We start from the raw sequence: 21,191 nt of genomic DNA on the forward strand, positions 1-21,191 counted from the left end.
GTAATCCCAGCACTTTGGGAGGCCGAGTCGGGCGGATCACGAGGTCAGGAGATTGAGACCATCCTGGCTAACACGGTGAAACCCCGTCTCTACTAAAAAATACAAAAAACTAGCCGGGCGAGGTGGCGGGCGCCTGTAGTCCCAGGTACTCGAGAGGCTGAGGCAGGAGAATGGCATAAACCCGGGAGGCAGAGCTTGCAGTGAGCTGAGATCTGGCCACTGCACTCCAGCCTGGGTGACAGAGCGAGACTCTGTCTCAAAAAAAAAAAAAAAAAAAAAAAAATACTTATCATAAAAATGCCCTTCTAGAACAGAGCCATATCTATCCAGGCCAAGATTCTGTCTCCTACAGTAGTTCCAAGGAGGCAATTTGAAGTAAGGCCTACTTGTCTCCCAAGGCATAACCTCAAAGCGAACATCATGCCCAGAAGATCTCTAATATCCTTAATGATGTGTGAAAGGCCGTTCACCATGTGCTAGGCGCTGTGCTATAGTATCTCATTTGATCCCAGTGACAACGTTATGGGATAGGAACACATTTCAGAGGGAGGACACTGATGCCCAGAGACTTCAAACACCTTTCTTAAGGTCACACAGCTGTAGACTATTGGAGCAGGAGTTCACATCAAGCCTCCCTAAATCCAGTGCCCCTGTTTGTCCCTCTACTCTGCAAAATTTCACATTTGTTTGTTTTTAGCTTATACCACCTCTCTAAAGGAGGGTTCGCTCCGTTCCTATCTGCCATATAATGAGGCATGGGTTTTTGTGTTGTGTGAGTTATTGGTGCAAGTTTCAGAAGGAAGAAAGCAAGCCTGACTTTAGTAGTAGAAAGACGAGGAGATAGGGCCATACCATTTTATGTATTTGACAAGTCAACATCATAGCATTACATCCACAGTACTTTTATTTTTATCATTATTTTCTTATTTTACTTTAAGTTCTGGGATACATGTGCAGAACTTGCAGATTTGTTACATAGGTATACATGTGCCATGGTGGTTTGCTGCACCTATCAACCTGTCATCTAGGTTTTAAGCCCTGCATGCATTTGGTATTTGTCCTAATGCTCTCGCTCCCCTTGCCCCCCCACCCCCCGCAACAGGCCCCAGTGTGTGATGTTCCCTTCCCTGTGTCCATGTGTTCTCATGGTTCAGCTCCCACTTAAGAGTGAGGACATGCAGTATTTGGTTTTCTGTTCCTGTGTTAATTTGCTGAGACTGATGACTTCCAGCTTCATCCATGTCTCTGCAAAGGATATGAACTCATTTTTTTTAAGGCCGCATAGTATTCCATGGTGTATATGTGCCATGTTTTCTTTATCCAGTCTATCATTGATGGGCATTTGGGTTGGTTCTAAGTCTTTGCTATTGTAAATAGTGCTACAATAAACATAGTACTTGAATAAGTATCTCTAACAGGGGCTTTTTAAAAATATAAGAACAATGGTGTTATCACATCCAACAAAATTTAATAATCCCCAATGTTATCTAATATGCAGTCTAAAAAGTATCATTTTGGACTTGATTTGTTTGAATCAGGGAAGATGAGGTGTTTTTAACATGTAGCATTCACTAATAAAAGCCCCTCAGTACTCATTCCATTAATGACTTTGCCGTGTTATTTATTAGCAACTTCTTCGAGAGATGCAACAGATGGCCAGCCGTCCCTTTGCCTCCGTAAATGTCGCCTTGGAAACAGATGAGGAGCCTCCTGATCTTATTGGGGGGAGTATAAAGGTGAGAATGTGACTCAGAAGTCCCTATAACTTGACTTTTTAAAACTTAGGCTCCTAAGTCTGGGAAACCAGAGAGGCAAAAGCCTTATTCCATTACCTCCTTTTTTTCCTCTCTTTCTCTTTAACAATAAGCTAAAACAATGAAGTGGTTGGGTATTCTTTTGCTTTTGTTTTTCAGTCTTTGTTTCATGTCACTGAGCAGTCTTGTGTTCAGGGGATTTTAAAATATAAATGATTTGTCTGATTTTCTTTTAAGTATTCTGTGGCATACAAAACTTTTATTTGAAAATAACTACATTGAACATTGAATCATTTTTCTTTTTTTTTCTTTTTCTTTTTCTTTTTTTTTTGAGACAGAGTCTCGCTGTGTCACACAGGCTGGAGCGCAGTGGCGCAGTCTTGGCTCACTGCAGTCCACCTCCCGAGTTCAAGCAATTCTCCTGCCCTAGCCTCCTGAGTTGCTGGGATTACAGACGTGCGCAACCATGCCCAGCTGATTTTTGTATCTTTAGTAGAGACGGGGTTTCGCCATCTTGGCCAGGCTGGTCTCGAACTCCTAACTTCCAGCAATCCGCCTGCCTCGGCCTCCCAAAGTGCTGGGATTACAGGCGTGAACCACTCTGCCCAGCCCATTGTTCTTTATATTTGGGGGAATTTTTTAAACAGAAAAATGATAATACACTATGTATTAACACTGTATGGAAAATATTTATCACCTGCCTCCCCAAAAGGATGAAGAAAATGGTAAGACTTTCTCCTTGGGCAAAATGATGGAATATTTAAGATACACTAGAGAAATAGCTATATATCTTGAATAAAACATACTTATTTAAAATGTTACTGAGCTCACAGGAAATAGGTAAAATCAGGCAATAGTCTCCTTCCCTACCCTAAAAAGAACAAACCATAAACCAAAACCAGAACCATGATTTGTCCTAAGTGGTTCCAGATGGTAAACACCATGACGCCCACCTGAATATATGGAAATCCTCTCTGTAGAAAAACATCTTCAATTCAGCGCTGTTGGAGTCCCACAGACCAAGATGAAGTAATTAAAGATCACCAGGGACAAGAAGAGGCAAGCCACCATAAATAAGAATAGCAGAAACAACAGAAGATTGATGTGGACAGGACTCCAAATGTTAGAATTGAAATATAAAGAATATAATGTAACTGTGTATGAAATGTTTAGAGAAATAAAAGATGAAATCATAAAAGATGAGAGTCAAGTATGGCCAAGCGGAGCTGAAGAAGAACCAAATGGAACTTCTAGAAATGAAAAATACACTCATTGAAATTTTTTAAATAAACTCAGTTTACATGTTAAACAGCATATGAAACATGAGAGAATTTACGAAGTGGAAGATGAATCTGAAAAAAGTACACAGAATGCAGCTCAGAGAGACAAGGAGATAGAAAGTACGATAGATACTAAGAATATGGAGGATAGAATGAGAAGATCCAACTCATGTATTTCCAGAATCCCAGAACAAAGGAGAGGCAATATTCAGGGATGATAGCTTTCCAGAACCGATGGAAAACATGAATATACAGATTCCAGAAGCAAAACATATTGTAAGCATGATTAAAGAAAGAAAGAGGGAAGGCAGGAAGGAAAGAAAACTAGTTAGATTTCTCATAATGAAATTGTATAACTCCAAAGACAAAGAGAACATCTTAAAATCAGCCAGAGAAGTATCACATACAACGTGGAGAAACTGGAACCTTAGTGCACTGTTGATGGAAGTATAAAGTGATGGAGCCTCTGTGGAAAACAGTACCACTGTTCCCCCCAGAATTAAAAATAGAGTTATATATGATCTGGCAATCTGGGTTTATACATAGAAGAACTGAAAGCAGAGTCTTAAAGACATATCTTGGCAGCATTATTCACAGTAGCCAAAAAGTGGAAGCAGCCCAAGTGTCCATGGATGGATGAATGGATAAGCACAACGTGGTCTAAGCATCCAGTGGAATGTTATCCATCCTTCCAAAGGGAGCAGACTGACCCATGCTACAATGCTAAATAACACTAGAAACAAAAAAATAAACATTGTATGATTACACTTTTAAGAGATACACTTGTAGTAGTCAAGTTCATAAAGACAGGAAGTAAAACAGTGGTTCCCAGGGGCTGGGAGCGGGGGGAAATGGGGAGTTAGTGTTTAATAGGTACAAAGTTTGAGTTTTACAAGATGAAGAGAGTTCTGGAGATGGATGATAATGATGGTTGCACAACAATGTGAATATACTTAATACCACTGAACTGTACATTTTTAAATGGTCAAGATGGTAAATGTTATGTGTATTTTACCACAATTTTTGTTAAAAATGGGAAAAGAGGCCGGGTGTGGTGGCTCACACCTGTAATCCCAGCACTTTGGGAGGCCGAGGTGGGTGGATCACTTGAGGTCAGGAGTTCAAGACCAGCCTGGCCAACATGGTGAAACCCCGTCTCTACTAAAAATACAAAAATTAGCCAGGCATGGTGGCGCGCATCTGTAATCCCAGCTACTTGGGAGACTGAGGCATGAGAATCATTTGAACCTAGAAAGCAGAGGTCACAGTGAGCTGAGATTACGCCACTGTACTCCAGCCTGGGTGACAGAGTACCTCTTATCTCAAAAAAAAAAAAAAAAGGGAAAAGATCACCTTCTAAGGAATGACAAGCTGACTGCTGACTTCTCAGAAGTTAGAAGAGAGTGGGAGAATGTCTTCGAAGTACTGAAAGAGAGCTCCCAACCTAGAATAGTGTAGTGTGCCCAGTAAGTACCTTCTGAGAACGAGGATGAAATAAAGGTATCTTCAAATTAGAAGAAAAATTGAGAATTTGCCACCAGCATGCCTGCACAAAAGAAATGTCTAAAGGATGTGCTAAAATGAAGGAAAATTACCCCCAGGAGAATAGACTAACGTTTTAGTAAGAAAGAATAGTGAGTAAATAAAAGTATAATCATGTATATAAATCTAAACAAACATTGTCCTGGTAAAATAATATTTGTGGGATTAAAAAATAGACAAGCCTAAAGTATTGAACAACATGGTATATGTCAGCAGCATATGACACAGTTAGTTGCTCCTTAAAACACTTCCTTGATTTTCTTCCAGGACACCACACACTTGCCTTCTAGCTGTTCTTGCTCAGTGGTCTTGGCTCAGTCCTCCTCATCTTTTGACAGTGGTGTGCATCAGGCCCTGTCTTTGTCCCCTTCTTGTGTCTTTTATACCCACTCCTTCAGTGATCTTTACTATCACAGGTTTAAGCACCATGATCCTCTCACCCAGACTGCTCCCATGAGCCTCCAACCCAAACATCAGTTGCCTACTCAGTGTCCCCACTTGGATATCTTAACATGCTGAGCTTTGGATGTTTATTTCTCAGGCTTGCTTCTCTGACATACCTCCCACCATTCAGCTCATAACACCTTCATCACCCTAGTTGCTCAAGCCAAAATCATGGAATTGTTCTTGTCTCGTTCTCGATGTCATGTTCTCATTGGACAGCCAGTCTATCAGCAAATCTTGACTCCGTCTTCAAAAATGTTACCCAGCCACTGTGTCCCACCTCTGCCACTGTTCCCACTTGATCTAGGCCACCACTGTCTCTCACCTAGATTCTTGCAGTTACTTCATAACTGATCTCCCTGCCTCTGCCATTCACCCATCTAGTCAGTTCCTTGTGCCACAGCAGAGTGGAACTGGAAATTATTTTCTTCAACCAAATTGAAGAAATTGATGACATATTTGTGGATGTAATCAGCAGAATTCTAAAGGTGGCCCCCAAGATTTCCGTCCCATGTTTATTCAGTCACATACTACTCTAGGTACTACAAGAGGGATTTTGCAGATGTAATGAAACAAGGGAGGTGACTTTAAGATACAGAGAGTTTCTATGGTGGGTGGCAGAAGAGGAAGCCAGAGAGATTGGAAACATGAGAAGGACTTGATACACCATCCCTGGTTTAGAGATGGAGGGGCTACAGAAGTTTTTCTGTTTTTGTGAGACAGAGTCTGGCTATGTCACCCACACTGGAGTGCAGTGGCAAGATCATGGCTCTTGGGCTCAAGGGATCCTCCCTCCTGGGTCTCCCAAAGTGCTGGGATTACAGGTGTGAGCCACTACGTAAGCCCTGAATGCGTTTCAAAGCAGAGTCTTCCCCAGAGTCTCCAGATGAGAGTCCCACCCAGCTGACAACTTGACTTCAGCCTGGGAGACCTCAGGAGACAGCTGATTATTCCCCAGAACTCATGGAAGACATGAACAGAGAACGCTACAGAGCTTGCTGGGACTTCTGACCTCTAAAGCTGTGAGATAATAAGTGTGTGTTGTTTTAAGCAACTAAGTTTGCAGTAGTCTGTTACACTAATATAAGCTGGGTGCGGTAGGTCACACCTTTAATCCCAACACTTTGGGAGGCTGAGGTGGGAGGACCGCTTGAGCTCAGGAGTTCAAGACCTGCCTGGACAATATAGTGAGACCCCATTTCTAGTCTTTAAAAAATAAAAGAAAGAAAGAAAAGAAAAAGAGAAGAAACTAATATAGGGGACAAATCTCATCTAAAGGCTCCCACAGAAGACGAAGACACATTTTCCAGAGCCAAATGCATCCAGAGAATAGACAAAGAATCCACTTGGTCAGCCACCCAGCTTTTACAAGCTTTTACATCCAGCAGGCTTGTCTACTTAGTGTCTAAAGGACAGACAAAATAGAATGTTTTTTAAGTCTCCATAATATCTGCATCTGTGTTTGAGCCAGGTATGCAGAACTATCTGACAAATCTACCAAGCACTCACCACTGCCATTCCTGTGACCTACAATTCTGAGTTAGAATTTCAAATCGAGCGAAAGTACAGCATCCAGAAGAAACCCACTTGGCATGACCCCTTCCCTACAGTTCATGCAGCCCTTTGGCAGCAGACTGTGAGACCTCAGTGGAAGGTAGCAAGCAGTACCACCCCTGTCACTGGTGCTCAGAGAGTACTGTTAGCTCTCACCTGCCCTTTTTTGTTATCTTAAAAACTGAAATGTACCTTTTTTATAGACCTAAAATTGATGGTTCTTATAAGCACCAATGACCGTTAAGTTGTCCGTGTACGTTAAAGCTTATCACTTTAGGTAATTTTGTTTTCTTCCGCCAGACTGTTCCCAAACCCATTGCACTGGAGCCATGTTTTGGCAACAAAGCCGCTGTCCTCTCTGTGTTTGTGAGGCTCCCTCGAGGCCTGGGTGGCATCCCTCCTCCTGGGCAGTCAGGTGAGTAGATACGGGCCAGCGACAGACACCTTCTAAACATGTGAGGGAGCTAAGCATGGGATACTTCCCTTTCCTAGAGAACAAGGTTATGAAGGTGATAACCAGCAGTGCCTGCCCATGCCATGGCAAGGATTCAGTGAGATAATCCCATTTTCATCTATATGCCCAAAACTGTTTTCCCAAGGTCATCATCCCTTCCTGGGGGGACGTCCCGGGACCTCCTCAGCGTTCCTGCCTCCCCAGCCTCTCAGTGCTCGTGGATGCCTCTGAGCACACCTTCCTTTGCTGTTGGAGTTTCTGGTCCCCCTTTGCCTCTGCTGCTCTTTCCCTGTCTCCTTTGCCCTGTCCTACCCCTGAATCTGGGCGTGCTCCCTTCACTCTGCATGCTCTTCCTCGGTCGCCTTCTCCACTCCACAACTTCCAGCCATCTGCCCTGGGCTGGTGTTTCTTCAACTGGTATTTCTAGCCCTCCTGCATTTCTTTTGCTTTTTCTCTGTTTTAAATATAAGGTACAAACACAACGATAACATAAAGGAAACGTCTGAAAATCCACGCACAGCTGTCCCACAACCCTCCAATTTTCATTGTTCTGTGTTCTTTCCAGCCCTGACCAGCAATTTAGTTGAAATGATTGTATAGATCTAATTTTTATTCTGCTTTTTTTATATAACTATCTTAAACATTTTTACAGCCTACTACATAATATTTTACCAATGCATGTGACACTTCTCCATCAAATATATGAATCGTAATTATATAAACTCCTATTTTGAAGACAGAAAATATGGAATACAGTTTTGAAAGTATCTCGCTTAATTACAGAGTGCTTGGAGGATGCCTCAATGTGATCATTTTAGACAACTTTCAGTTGAGATGATTCTGAGGTCAGGGTTACCTTAGCCAGAGAGAACCCTGTGTCTGGTGGAAAGGCTACCTGAGGATACTGGTCCAGGCCCTGAGCTCCACTGTCCCTTCAGTGCACCCTCAGACCCAGAAGATCCTCCAGCCCAGCTTTAGAACGGTTAGGATCTGTGGTATCTTCACAAGGGAGGCCTTTCTGCATGGCTCGGCCAGGATTCATTGTCTTCATCTCACCTAGGGATTCCTGTGAGTTGAGCCCCTAACTCAGCCTTCCCATGTTGAGGCCAGGACAACTCTCTGATCTGTCATTCAAGTGCAATTTGTGTCTCCTGCCACCACCCAGCCCAGCAAACAGTGGCTGATGCTCCCTGAAGGCAGGGTGGTGGCTGGGGCAGCGAGGTGACAGGTGTGCAGCCCTGTAGCCTTTCCTGCTCCAGCCTTTGCCTGACGTGCCCCAACCACCCAAAACACCTAATAAAGGTCTGTTCACTGCCTGAGACTCACCCAACAGTGGGGCCGTCTTTGCTGCCCTTTCTGTACCCCCTGTTTTAAGTGGTGCCATTTTCTGGACTCCTAGAGCATTCCCCACTATGTGCCAGGCACTTACAGCTGTCTACCCCCACCCCCACTCCCCTTCACAGGCTCAGCAAGGTGAGTAACACGCTCCACTAACACAGCTCCTGGCAGGTCTCAGCAGGGCTCCGAGCCTGCACTGGCCATTTCCCACGTGTATTAGGAATCCAGCTCCCCCAGAACCGTGCCTTCCCTAATGGATGTCAGATTACTCTGTTACCAATACAGGAAGGAAAACAGGATTGCAAGTCGCCAAAGCAAAGTGGGCGGCGGGGCAGTGATGAGCATGAAGGGTAATTGCTATTGATCGTTGGTTGCTGTGTGCCAGATACTAAGATTTTATGCCTGCCAGGTACTAAGACTTTATGTCAGTTCACTCGTTGACTTCACATTAGCCCTGTGCTATTATTATCCCCATTTTACAAATGAGGGAACTAAGGCACGGGGAGGTTAAAGAACCTTGCTTATTCCAAAGCCTGGCCCCAGAGCCTGCCCTGCCTATATTGTGGTATGGAATGGAAGTGACTAATGCTGACTGAATGATGTGGGTGAATCCAAATCTCCTCATAAAGGGTGCTGCTGTTTCTTGGCTCCTTTTGGAGGCAGGCAGGAGAAATTGGGCACTTAGCATACGTCTGCAATCTCATTTATATGTTCCCACCACCAAGCAGAGCACTCTGCTTGGTTGATGTGCTGAAAAGCAAACTACACCTTTTGTGTAAAAAGTAGGGAAAGGAGAAGAATATGTATTTGTATTTGCATAAATACACACTGAAAGCATACATAAAAATTAGTGAAAACATTTACCCAGATGGAGGGGAAGGTAGAGGGAGGGTCAGGGTGGAAGGAAGACTTTTCCCTGTGTATGTGTACCTTTTTGGGGGTTTTTATTGTGTTTTTTTGGTTTGTTTTACATCATGGGATTGCAAAATAAATGTTTAAATTATTTTTTAAAACAAAAGCCAGCTGCTCCCAACCTGTGTTCTCTCTGTGGTTCTCCCAAGGTCTTGCTGTGGCCAGCGCCCTGGTGGACATTTCTCAGCAGATGCCGATAGTGTACAAGGAGAAGTCAGGAGCCGTGCGAAACCGGAAGCAGCAGCCCCCTGCACAGCCTGGGACCTGCATCTGATGCTGGGACCAGGGACTCTCCCGCGCACGAGCCAGTGAGTGGCACACCAGAGCTGTCTGCAGGGAAGGACGCGGCGGGGAAACGGCTGTGCGGTGCGGGGCAGAAGACTGGAAACCCTCAAAGCATCTGACTCACCTGCATGACCACAAGCTTTCTTTGACGGTTTCTCCCATCCGTGTTCCAGCATCTAACCTTTTACTTTTGCATAGGAAATACTTGATTTAATTACAGGTCCAGGAATGAGCTGATGGTTGCTGGAGGAGGCCGCTGTAGAGCCAGTGAGAGAACTAGGAATGACACTCAGGTTCACTGTGGAAAACTGTTCTTGGGACTGTCTCAACTGCAAAAAACAAAAGATGGAGTGTTTACAAGTAGATGTTCGTCATCAGTTGTTCTTGAACATGGTCTTTTAAAAACTAGTCAGATGAATTAACTTGTTTTCATCTGAAGCCTGCTATCTTTTTTAAAAGATGTGCTGTTTATTCTTGCACGATTTAGGCAATTCTCTCTCTTCCAGGGAGTACCTTTTTTTCTAGTTGAGAATTAATAATGGTCCATCTCTTTTGATCATATCAAGCTAGGATAGAAGGGGGGCTATTTTCAATGTCAAGGTCAGCAGCGTTACTTCAAATGTAAACTGGTATAACAGGTAGTTTTCTATAGCAACTTGATTAATTTAGTCTTAATCCATTTGAAACTCTCTCTTCCTTTCTCTCTGCCTGTCCCTCTCCTTCTCCCTCTCCATCTTACCCTCCCTCTCTCTCACATACACACACAAATACATACACACAACACTAAGTGCCTAGACTTTAAATAGATCTAGCAATTGGAAAGTTAGTAAGCCTAAGTTTTTACATAATTGCATTCCTACATTCTTGTAAAATTTAAATAGCTACCATTGGCAATCTGCTTTTTTTCTAAAATCTGATTTGCAGCCAGGAAAGAATTTTCTCGCCCCAAGGAACGTCTGACCTAGCAGCAGGGATGAGAGGAAAGCAGAAGTGAATGAACTGTGAAAGCTCCTGTTTTTATTATCAAAAAGGACACTGTCAAGAAGGCGCCCCTTGCCCCCACCCCCATGTCACCCTAGGCCTGATAAGTGATCAGAGGAAGGGACTCATTCATGTCACGTTTCCTTGAGCAGAAAAGAGCACTGAGAACACTTGGGACCCCTGGATCAGAGAGCAGCTGTGTGTCCTGCAGCCTCCTCTGAACTTGTGGTTCATTCTTAGGCTGGGGTGGACTCAGATGCCAGGAGAGAGACAGCCTCCCATTGTCAGGCAGAAGCTGCCCAAAGCCTAGAGAAGGACCTGTTTGCCCTCTTTTCCCCAGGAGGGGCTCGACCCACCCCCCCACCCACCCTCCCTCTCACACCAAGGTGGTGACTGTGAGGAGGGCAGCAAATGCTGACAAGGATGAAAAGCACGTGGGAAAAAAATGGATGAGGAGGGAAAACTCTATGCCAAATGGAAAATGACCAAATTTAGATTTAAGAGAGTGGGACAGTCCCCTGCGCCTCTCCCAGAGGGCACTGCCTGGAAATTGTGTTTTCCCGATTTATGGTGCTCCGTTCTGGCATTACGCGGCCGCCTCCCAGAAGCTCTCTTCTGCTTCAAAACCTGGGATCTCTGGCATTACCCTATTGGGATGGACCGCTGGACAGCAATGCTCCAGTTTGTGAATTTGGAGAAACACTCAAAAGAGCCAAAACTGTGGCATTTTACCTTTAAATGCCATGCCTAGAGAGAGAGTATTGTCTCTTCCCCAACACTAACTCCACTCCCATGAAGAATTGCCTGGAAAGATGTTTTCAAGGAAGTTGAACCATAAAACACTATCTGATGCACAAAACACCTCTACTTTGAGACTCACCTCTCATAAAGCTTCTTTTTCACATTATTGTTGAAGAGCAGACGTTCTAGAAAAGACCCCTCCTCTCATGAGCTCCCCCATCCCTGCTACAGAAAACAGCACCCATAGCACCTGCAGTGGACTGGCCCACCAATTCCCACAGCGCCCCCGCCCCCCCCACTCCGCCCCGCCGGCAAGGCAAAAGGGAGGCCCCTGGGCATTGTCCTCCCACAAGGAAGATCCTCTTTGTTTGTTCAAAGAACCAGTTTTCCTTGGCCAAAGAAGTCTCTTCCCCATGTTAGTCCTATGCCTTGAAATATCATGCACCATGACCCACAGCCATCTGGTTATGTCTTATTTTTTTTCCTAAAAGATAATGTTTATTTTTAAAAAGGAAGGAAGGAGCAAGTGAAGTTTCATCCTGCTCCAGCAGTGGGGAAGCCGCTGAATCCACCTGCTTCTCCTTTGCAACCAACAGCAAACAGCTTCCTCTGGCCTCAGGGCAGAAAAAGGGAATGGCAGGGAGTAAGAGGCGCTGGGCTTGGAGCCTGTTACCAAGAAGGAATGGGTTTTCATCTGGCAATGTTGCGTGTCACAAGAGAGCCTGTATATAAATTAAAATAGTCAAGACAACACTGACCTTGCACTTGTACATAACTATACAGTAGTGTCCAGAATGCTCAGACATTCGGAGTGTACATAAAACAGAAAAAATCTTCATGTATTTTTATTAAATATAACAATGTCTGAGTTTCATCTAAGATGTTTTTGTGCCATATGCTGGGTATCCAGGTTCCGAGAGTTCCTCTTGCCAGGCCCCAATACATGAATAACCCAAGAAACGCATCCCCATTGTGTGATGTGTTCAGATGCATCTGGTACCAATTAGGTATTTCTTAAAACAGGACCCATCTGTCAGAGTCATATGAAAAATCAGGCAGGGAATCAAAACAGCAGCGCTTGAGGAGACTCGGGAGGCAGAGGCATCTCTGCTGCTGCCCTTGGCCCTGCAAGCACATCATGACCCTTTCTGGCAGCCTCTTGGTACTCTGGGTAGTGAGGGATGAGCAGTCTTGTCCTGAGAAATGTTTCTGTTAGTCTTAAGTTCAAAGACTAAAACCTGTGGCAATCAGACTTTCCAAAGGAGGGTTCTCCATTTTTTGTAGTTTTGTCTAAATTTTTAATGACCATTTCCTGGAATCAGTTTATTATACTGAAAACTGGGAGTGAGAGAAGGGAGCTAGTTTGTTGATAAATAGTTCCCATTTCCCTGTGGAGAATTCGACATACCCTGAACTCCTGTGTGCCTCCTGCCGTCCCTGCACATAGCCTGGGGAGAAGCCTGCGCCTCCCTGTGTGGAGAGAAGGCAATCCCAGATCCCCTGAGCTAACCCGGAGAAAAGGCAGTCCTAGACAGAAGACTGTCAGCAGAAGGAAAGTACTGGACTACCCGTGGGTAAGGCCTGCCATTCAAGACTGGAGACACCTGGGAAATAAAAAGAGCAGGGCACTGCCGGTGGGAAGAGGCATTTTACCTTCCAGTGCAAATCCTGCTCCTTTGATTTAATGGGGTGTATTGGGGCCAGGGGCTGATTCACTTCCTTGGGAGATGGTGGTGTTTTCATGAACATCTTTGATCCTTCCATTTCATTTATTCACCCATCCATTCAACAAGTATTTGCTAAACACTAACCTAAGCTAATGCTAGGGTAGTGACTTAGATGTAAAAATAGATTTTAGAATTAAAATCCAAGGCCTCACACCCCTGTCAACCCAGGAGATCTTTCCTTGTGGTGGTTTCTGTGAGAATTGGTTATCCTGAGGACAGAGCCAGGATGGCAGAGGCCTCCTGTCCTCAGGGCACGCCCTGCCTACCTTCTGAAATGTTTACCCCATTGACCAAACTTGGCTTCAGCCACTGCGGTGGTTTCTAGATAGCCGGCCCACCAAGAGACATTGCCCCTTGATGAGAGTCAAACACTCTGCCTACAAGGAGATGTTTTGAAGTGGAGAGGAAAATTGGCGCCTTCTCTTTTAAAGGCAATAATGGAATTGACTTTCAGTAACTGAATTTGTGCACAAAACATTCTAAACACTAGTGAAGCCTGTTTCGTTGAACTAATTCTGGCTCTGGAAATGTTTTTGTTTTATAGTTATTTACGGTTTCGTTTGTTTGGATTCAAGCTTAGTTTGTTAATATGTATAATTTAGCATCTATTACACTCATGTAAATATGGAGTAAGTATTGTAAACTATTTCATTGCTGGGGATTGTGGGTGTTATACATACATTTAGGACTGCAATTTTTTGGTATTTTTTGTATTGTAAAATAACAGCTAATTTAAGCAGGAACAAGAGAACTAAGGGAGGTCTGTGCATTTTAAACACAAATGTGAAGAACTTGTATATAAACAAAAGTAAATACTATAATACAAACTTCCTTCTGAAATAAAAGTAGATCTGGTAAAAATGTGGCTTTTGTTCTGAGTGTTTCATTTTGATTTTGCATTGTTTTGCCTATATTTACATTTTGTTCATTAGAACCTAAAGGGAAAAAAAAGCGTTTACCAGTTTTCAGACTGCCTCAGAGGAAGCACTTGGCAGTTATGGAGGTAAGAGTGAAAACCCCTGGCAGGTACCTCAGACACCCCTCCAGGCAGCTTGTGAGCCACAGACCTTCCACAACAGCCTTTGTGTGCCTACAGGGCAGCTGGGCCCGTGGGGGCAGGGACAGATCTGAGCAGTGAGGTTTGGACAGCTGTCTCACTCCTCCACTAACCACGCTGTTGTCTCCAATGTATTCTTCCACTTTGCGCTGTCCTCACGGGCTCCTGAATGTCCCTCTAGGTTGTCTCCAAACTGCTAAATCTCAAGTGTGCTGACAGGTCTCAACCGTGGCCACAGCGTTGTCGTTGTCGTTGTCGTTGGCCTTGAATTTTTGATGAAGTTACTCCCATTGGCAAGGCCTTGTTTGGGGGCCTCCTGTGCATCCTACCTCACTTTGTCTCCTGCCCTCAGAGTGGGTCAGAGTCGTGCATTTCATTGCCCCAGTGCAGAGTGCAGATTCCCAGTGCTATGGGTTCCTTCCAGAAGGATGAGGTCATTGAAAGGAGGAAACACAAGGCGGTCACTCCTATAGGAGAAGGTGGCAGGGTACTAGGGCCAGGGCCTGAGGTGAGGGCAGGAGCCTGGAGAAGGCCTGCCCACCAGAGCTCAGGTCTGGCTTGGGGAGGGAAATGGCTGGACTAGTGGCCACAAACAAGTTGAGAAAGACCTTGAAACTCTTCCAGGGAGGGCTGTGGGAGCCACCAACGGTAACAGGATAGAAACCCTGTGATTTGGTGGTACTGTGGCAGAGGCAATGCTGTGTTTACCAAACCTACTGGGCCCACAGCTCATCATTTCCCCAGCCTCCCTGCAGTTAGGTTGGGACCAAGCTAAGCCGTGGCCAAGGGAAGGTTGGAAGAAGCGATGGGCACCAATTCCAAACGGCACACAAATGCTCCCACAGGGGACTCTCCTGGGGGCCACATGTTAAAGACACTGGAGGGACTGTGGGTCCCTGAGTCACCCCTTAGAGGTCGGCCACCTGATCAGTAAGAGCTCTGCTGGCCATTGCATCACTGGAAAGCAAAACTCACTCTACTGATCCACTGAGACTTGGGACTTTGTCACCAGTTAGCTTTTCTTATTCTCACCAATATACAAATCAGCACTTTGAAGTGCAGTGCCCCTGTAACCAAAACCTTAGGTACATGGCACTGGCTCAGCGTGTGGCCAGGTTGTGAGCAGTGAGAAGACAGGTGCAGCTGGCAGGACAACTGAGGTCCCTGCCAGGCGGAGCAAAACATCTGGTAAGGCTGTTTCGCTCGGTAACTCGGAAAGCAAACTCCATGTCTGCTGACTCTTTGACTTGAGGGGAATCAACAACAACAACAAATCCTATGTGTTGATTGTTACCGGCTGCTTTTGGCGAGGCATCACGAGAAAAAGTTTACTTCAAGAAAGAATTAGCCAGTTTACAAGCAGAAGGGAAAAGGGTGGAAAGATGTCAACCAGGGCCTTGCAATTCTGGAAAAGCCAACTGCTTCTAGTCTCCAATAGTAAGAGGTGCAGGTGAGCAACAAAGGCCCCATGAGACTTAGTTGAACACAGTGACTGGGCCTCGTGGTGACCATCCAATGAAGGGTGTGGTCTTCCCACTGGAGCCTGGAAACTGCAAAGCCAACTTGAGGGAGGGGCACGTGGTTAAGGAAGCAAAGAAAAAGCTGACATGGGAACTGTTTCCAGGAACAAACCACGAATGTAGTCACTGACCCTGGACCTGCCTGGAAATAAAGATGTAGTAAGTTTAAGAAACCATTAGCAAGGCCTTAAAAAAAAAAAAAAAAAAAAAAAAACCGGGGCGATTCAGGATATCTTATATTCATCTTCAGGCAGGAAGATGGTTGTGAAAGCTGTGTCCAGCGAGGATGTCACAAGCTCAGATGTGGCCCCAAGAGCAGAACTGGGCCTGAGCAAGGACTCCCCGCAGCCCGGGACAGGGCCCAGCAGGATTGCAAAAACACCGCAGAGCAGCAGTTGCTGTATCTGCACCCGCTCCTTCCTGGGCAGGAAGGCTTAGGAGGGTGTCCTGCCTGTTCTCATCACTACCTGCTGGGTGTGAGGTGGATTGTCTTGTTAATTGAGGATTGTGGATTTTAAAGAGCCACCTGAGGGAGGTTGCATCTCCTGGAGGTCTGAGCGGGATGTGACCGTGTATTGTCCCCCTTGGAGAGGGTGCCCGTGACCCATGTAGGAGAGGAAGCACAAAACTGGTTTTGGTGATCACAATAGCAAACTGGGCCAGATGCTTACCACACATTTCCTCTTCCTGAGTCCACAGCTTCGACTGCATGACCTGGGCCCATGGCATCTGGGTAGAGCTTTGGGACCAGCCCTCACCAATGATGTGTCATTTCAAGGCCATTTAGAGTGACAGTGTCTCCTCCACTGTCTCCATCAACCTTGAAAGCTTATGTTGAAGATGGTAATACAACAGGATTGAAGGAGACTGGGCCCCTGAATGACTTTGTGGAACAGAGCACTATAGGCCAAAGGTAGTAGAATTAGGTATATTTTCTTACCCTGCTTAAGTGAATTAATTATTCTCTAGATTTATTCACCTATTCAACAAATTTTTATTGAGCACATCAGGACTAGGCATTGTGTCAGGACCAGAGATTTTGCAATGAACAAAACAGACAAAAATCCATGTCCTCCAGGGGAGTTGGTAATAAAATGTCAGATAAGCTCTATGAAGAAAGGTAAAAGTAGGGTTGGGGGTAGAAAGTGCTGGGGGGATTGCTTCTTAACATAGTGTGGCTAGGGAAAGCCATTCTGCTAAGGTGACAGCTGAGCAGAATGATGAGTGGAGGGGGCCGGAAGGAATGTGGAGGTCTGGGAGAAGAGCATTCCAAACAGGGATGGCAGGTGCAGAGGCCCTGAGGGGGCAGCATGCGTGGTAGGCCTGCTGGATATTTCTGAGAATGAAAAAGTCTGTTCCCAGTTGTTTGTGTGGAGAACCTAACCCAGTTATAAACATAAAGTACTTGAGAGCTGGTTTAATATACAGCCACCTTTCCAGCAATGCAACTACTGTGTACATCAAGGGAAAACTGAACTTTGTTTTCCTTAAAATTTATCACCAGCTGGTCATCATTTTGACAAATTCTGTCAACAACAGCAATGTCATTCCTGGAATCTGTATGGGTCGCATCTGAACAGACACACGTCCTGCAGCCCTGCAGGTACTGGCTGTATAACACGCCTGGCAAGAATTCCCTTCCACCCTGTGTCCCAGAAACAAGAAAGCGATTAGACCGGAAGATCCCAATGGCTGTCTCAAATGTGCTGGACGGAATTGCCAGGGCCCACTGGCATGCCCTGAAGCCTTTCCTTCCACGTTTGGTTCCTGCCCCTTGAAGACCCCATTTCTGAGTTTGTGTGTGTTTTACTTTCTAGTGCGTATCCTCATCTTAATTTTTCTCTCTCGTCTGCCTTGAACTGAAGTTTCACTTGGGTGTGGAGAGACATGTCCCCAGCAGAGCAGCTTCCCAAGACATCTTCCAACCCAGGGCTTCCCTGCAGCCCGGCAAGGCAGGCCCGTGCATTTCTGCTTCAGCTCGCAAGCATGCCAGGTTCACTGGCAAGTTGCTGTCTGGTTGAGGGACTGCTTCTAAAGCCCACACAGCCCCTGTCCTCCTGGCCCTCTAGAAATTTCACCAACCTGTGTCCACATTTCATGCAAAAATGAGCTGGTTCTGTGCACATGGCCCGGCCTGACTCACTTGGTGGGTGGTGAGTCGTTTCCACTTCAACCTTGCACCTAATCACTGGGCTCCACACCAGGATGGGCATTCATGAGCCGTGAAGTTTCCAGCAATAAATCCACGGATGCTTCCAGCACCTGCCTTTTTGCATCACCCCCACTCCCAGCCACCTGCCAGGCAACAGGTAACAGAGAGACCCAGTCACAGCAGGGTAGTGTGGGGGCAGGACTGCAGTCTCCCAAAGCCTGTGCACAAAAGTGACAACTCCCTGCAGGACAAGGAGGCTGACAGTCAGACGTGGAGGAACAAGGTATGACCCATTCCTGGTCATGGGGGCCACACCTGGACTCAGCCTTGAGGCTTGGCCAGACTTAACACCGTGTATAACCCAGGACCTTTTCAAGTAGAAGTAATGGAAGCCAAACTCTAATGATCTTAGACAGCGCTATTAGTCTCCTGGGGCTGCCAGAACAAATTACCACAACTTCAGTGTCTTGAAACAAGAGAAACTGATTCTCACAGTTCCGGAGATGAGAAGTCTGAAATGCAGGTGTTGGCAGATATGTCGTCTCTCCAGAGGCTCTAGGGGAATCTGTGCCTACCTCCTCCATCTTCCAGTGGCTCCTGACATTCCTTGGCTTGTGGCCACATCACCCCCATCCCTATCTCTGTCTTCCCCTGGTCTTTTGCTCAAAGTGTCTTAGTTTCCCTCTAGACACCTCTGCATCGCTCTCATAAGATGCAGATGTGCGACATGTAGGTGTTGAGAGTCCACTCAGATAATCCAGGATAAGCTCCTCTCAAGATCTATAACTTGGCTGGGTGCAGTGGCTCACGCCTGTAATCCCAGCACTTTGGGAGGCCAAGGCGGGAGGTTCATTTGAGGTCAGGAGTTGGAGACCAGCCTGGGCAACATGTGGAGACCCTGTCTCTACTAAAAATAGCCAGGCGTGGTGGCACACATCTGTGGTCCCAGCTACTCAGGAGGCTGAGGTAGGAGGATTGCTTGAGCCTGGGAGTTTGAGGCTGCAGTGGGCTATGACTGCACCACTGAATTCCAGCTTGAGTGACAGAGTGAGACTGTCTCGAAAAAAAAAAAAAAAAATCACATCTTTGCCACAGAAGGTAATACTCTTTTGCCTACATATAAGGTAATATTTACAGGTTCCAGGGATTAGGATGTGGGCATATCTCTGGGACCACTGACAGCCATGAAGCAATCTCATAATTTTCAAATAGGTTCTGTCTTTTTTTTAGTCAGATGGGACTACAGGCGCCTGCCACCATGCCCGGCTAATTTTTGTATTTTTAGTAGAGACGGGGTTTCACCGTGTTAGCCAGGATGGTCTCGATCTACTGACCTCATGATCCACCCGTCTCGGCCTCCCAAAGTGCTGGGATTACAGGCGTGAGCCACCGCGCCCGGCCGGTTCTGTCCTTTTTATCTTTCCAATCTTTTGGAAAGCATATGCCTATATTTTTAATCTGCAATTCTATTTTTATTTGAGGTCATTTCATTTCTGGTTTTCATTTATTTTTTATTGAGACAGGGTCTCACTCTGTCACTCAGGCTTGAATACACTAGCACAATCACGACTCACTGCAGCCAACTCCTGGGCTGAAGTGATCCTCCAGCCTCAGCCTCCTGAGTAGCTGGAACTACAGACGCACATCATCATGCTTGGCTATTTTTTAATTTTTTCTAGAGACAGGCTCTATGTTGCCCAGGCTGGTCTCAAACTCCTGGTCCCAAGCAAACCTCCAGCCTCGGCCTCCCAATGTGCTGGGATTATACGAGTAAGTTGCCTTGCCCAGCCTCCAGTTTTGTTTTGTTTCATTTTGTTTGAGACAGAGTCGCGCTCTGTCACCAGGCTGGAGTGCAGTGGCACAATCTCGGCTCACTGCAACCTCTGCCTTCCAGCTTGAAGCAATTCTCCTGCCTCAGCCTCCTGAGTAGCTGGGATTACAGACATGCTCCACCACGCCTGGTTAAATTTTTGTATTTTTAGTAGAGATGGGGTTTCGCCATGTTGGTGAACACAAAGTATTTGAAAGCTGGTTTAACATACAGTCAGTTTCCCAGCAATGCAACTACTGTGTACATCAAGGGAAAACTGAACTTCGTTTTCCTTAAAACTTATCACCAGCTGGTCATCATTTTGACAAATTCTGTCAACAACAGCAATGTCATTCCTGGCATCTGTATGGGTCACATCTGAACAGACACACGCCCTGCAGCCCTGCAGGTACTGGCTGTATAACACGCCTAGCAAGATTTCCCTTCCACCCGGTGTCCCGGAAACAAGAAAGCAATTGTGATCTGCCCACCTCAGCCTCCCAAAGTGCTGGGATTACAGGCGTGAGCCACTGTGCCAGCTTCTTCAGTTTTTTGGTTTTTTCTTTAATGCTTATATTTTACTCTAATTAACTGAGTCAAAAATGGAGAATAGTTGAACACACTTTCATGTAAGGCAAATCCTTTAGCCGATATTTAATTCTGCATTTGGGCTACCATGCCATTGTGGTTAGCGGGGCAAGGTGATGAGTTCTCCCTCAACACATACACCCTGCCTCTCCCCAACCCACTTACAGGTGTCCATTCCCACGCAGGCGCTGGGTGCCTTAGAGTATTCCCTCTTCTTCGTAAAGTGAGAATGGGCTGGACTCAGCTTCAATGCCCAACGACTCCTTTTTTTCCTTTGGGAAACTGTCCTTCCCCTTCCATGTAACCACGGTGGGCTGAGATCACTCACTGAGCTACAGGAAAAGGCCCATTACCCATGCTGGGCCCATCAGGGTTCTGCCTGGGACAGTCCATGAATGCTGGAAGAGAGAGGTACTTTCCCTACTGAGGCTGCTAAAAGGAGACACTGCAAACTGGGGCTGCTGGTGGCAGTCTTACCCTGTCGGTGACAGCCTGCCTGGCTGCAGGGAAAACCAATGCACAGACCAGCAGGGGCAACATCATTTGAACTCCTAGAGACAGCTGTGCCTGAGGCCCACATGGCTCAGGCACATGCTCAAGCCACTCTGATTTGTTTGTTACAGTCAAGAGAGTCCTTCGCCGGGCACAGCAGCTCATGCCTGTAATCCCAGCACTTTGGGAGGCCGAGGCAGGCAGATCACTTGAGGTCAAGAGTTCAAGACCAGCCTGGCCAACATGGTGAAACCCCGTTTCTACTAAAGATACAAAAATTAGCCAGGCATGGTGGCCTGTGCCTATAATCCCAGTTATTTGGGAGGCTGACTGAGGTGGGAGAATCACTTGAACCTGGGAGGTGGAGGTTGCAGTGAGCCAAGATCGCGCCACTGCACTGCAGTCTGGGTGACAAAGCGAGGCTGTCTCAAAAAAAGAGAGTCCTGACTGAAGCTGAGAGGCTGGTGGCCAGCCACCAGGAAGTAGTGTTTGTCGGTCTGATGTGAGCTGCTAAGTCCACACCTGATCTCAGAGCTGGTGGCTCTTTTTCCAATCAGGAC

General features: G+C 45.9%; 1 protein-coding gene across 1 annotated transcript in view; it reads left to right on the forward strand.

The window, feature by feature from the left end:
• ATRN (attractin) overlaps positions 1–12,159 on the forward strand; it is a 180,028-nt gene extending 167,869 nt beyond the window's left edge. The window contains exons 27-29 of the mRNA XM_025399043.1: positions 1,629–1,736; positions 6,875–6,989; positions 9,428–12,159. Of these exons, the coding sequence (XP_025254828.1) occupies positions 1,629–1,736; positions 6,875–6,989; positions 9,428–9,552 (348 nt within the window). The 3' untranslated portion in view covers positions 9,553–12,159. The remainder of the gene's footprint in view (positions 1–1,628; positions 1,737–6,874; positions 6,990–9,427) is intronic.
• Positions 12,160–21,191: the final 9,032 nt, after the last annotated feature.

Source organism: Theropithecus gelada, chromosome 10 (assembly GCF_003255815.1).
Source record: "Theropithecus gelada isolate Dixy chromosome 10, Tgel_1.0, whole genome shotgun sequence".
NCBI classification, from domain to species: domain Eukaryota; kingdom Metazoa; phylum Chordata; class Mammalia; order Primates; family Cercopithecidae; genus Theropithecus; species Theropithecus gelada.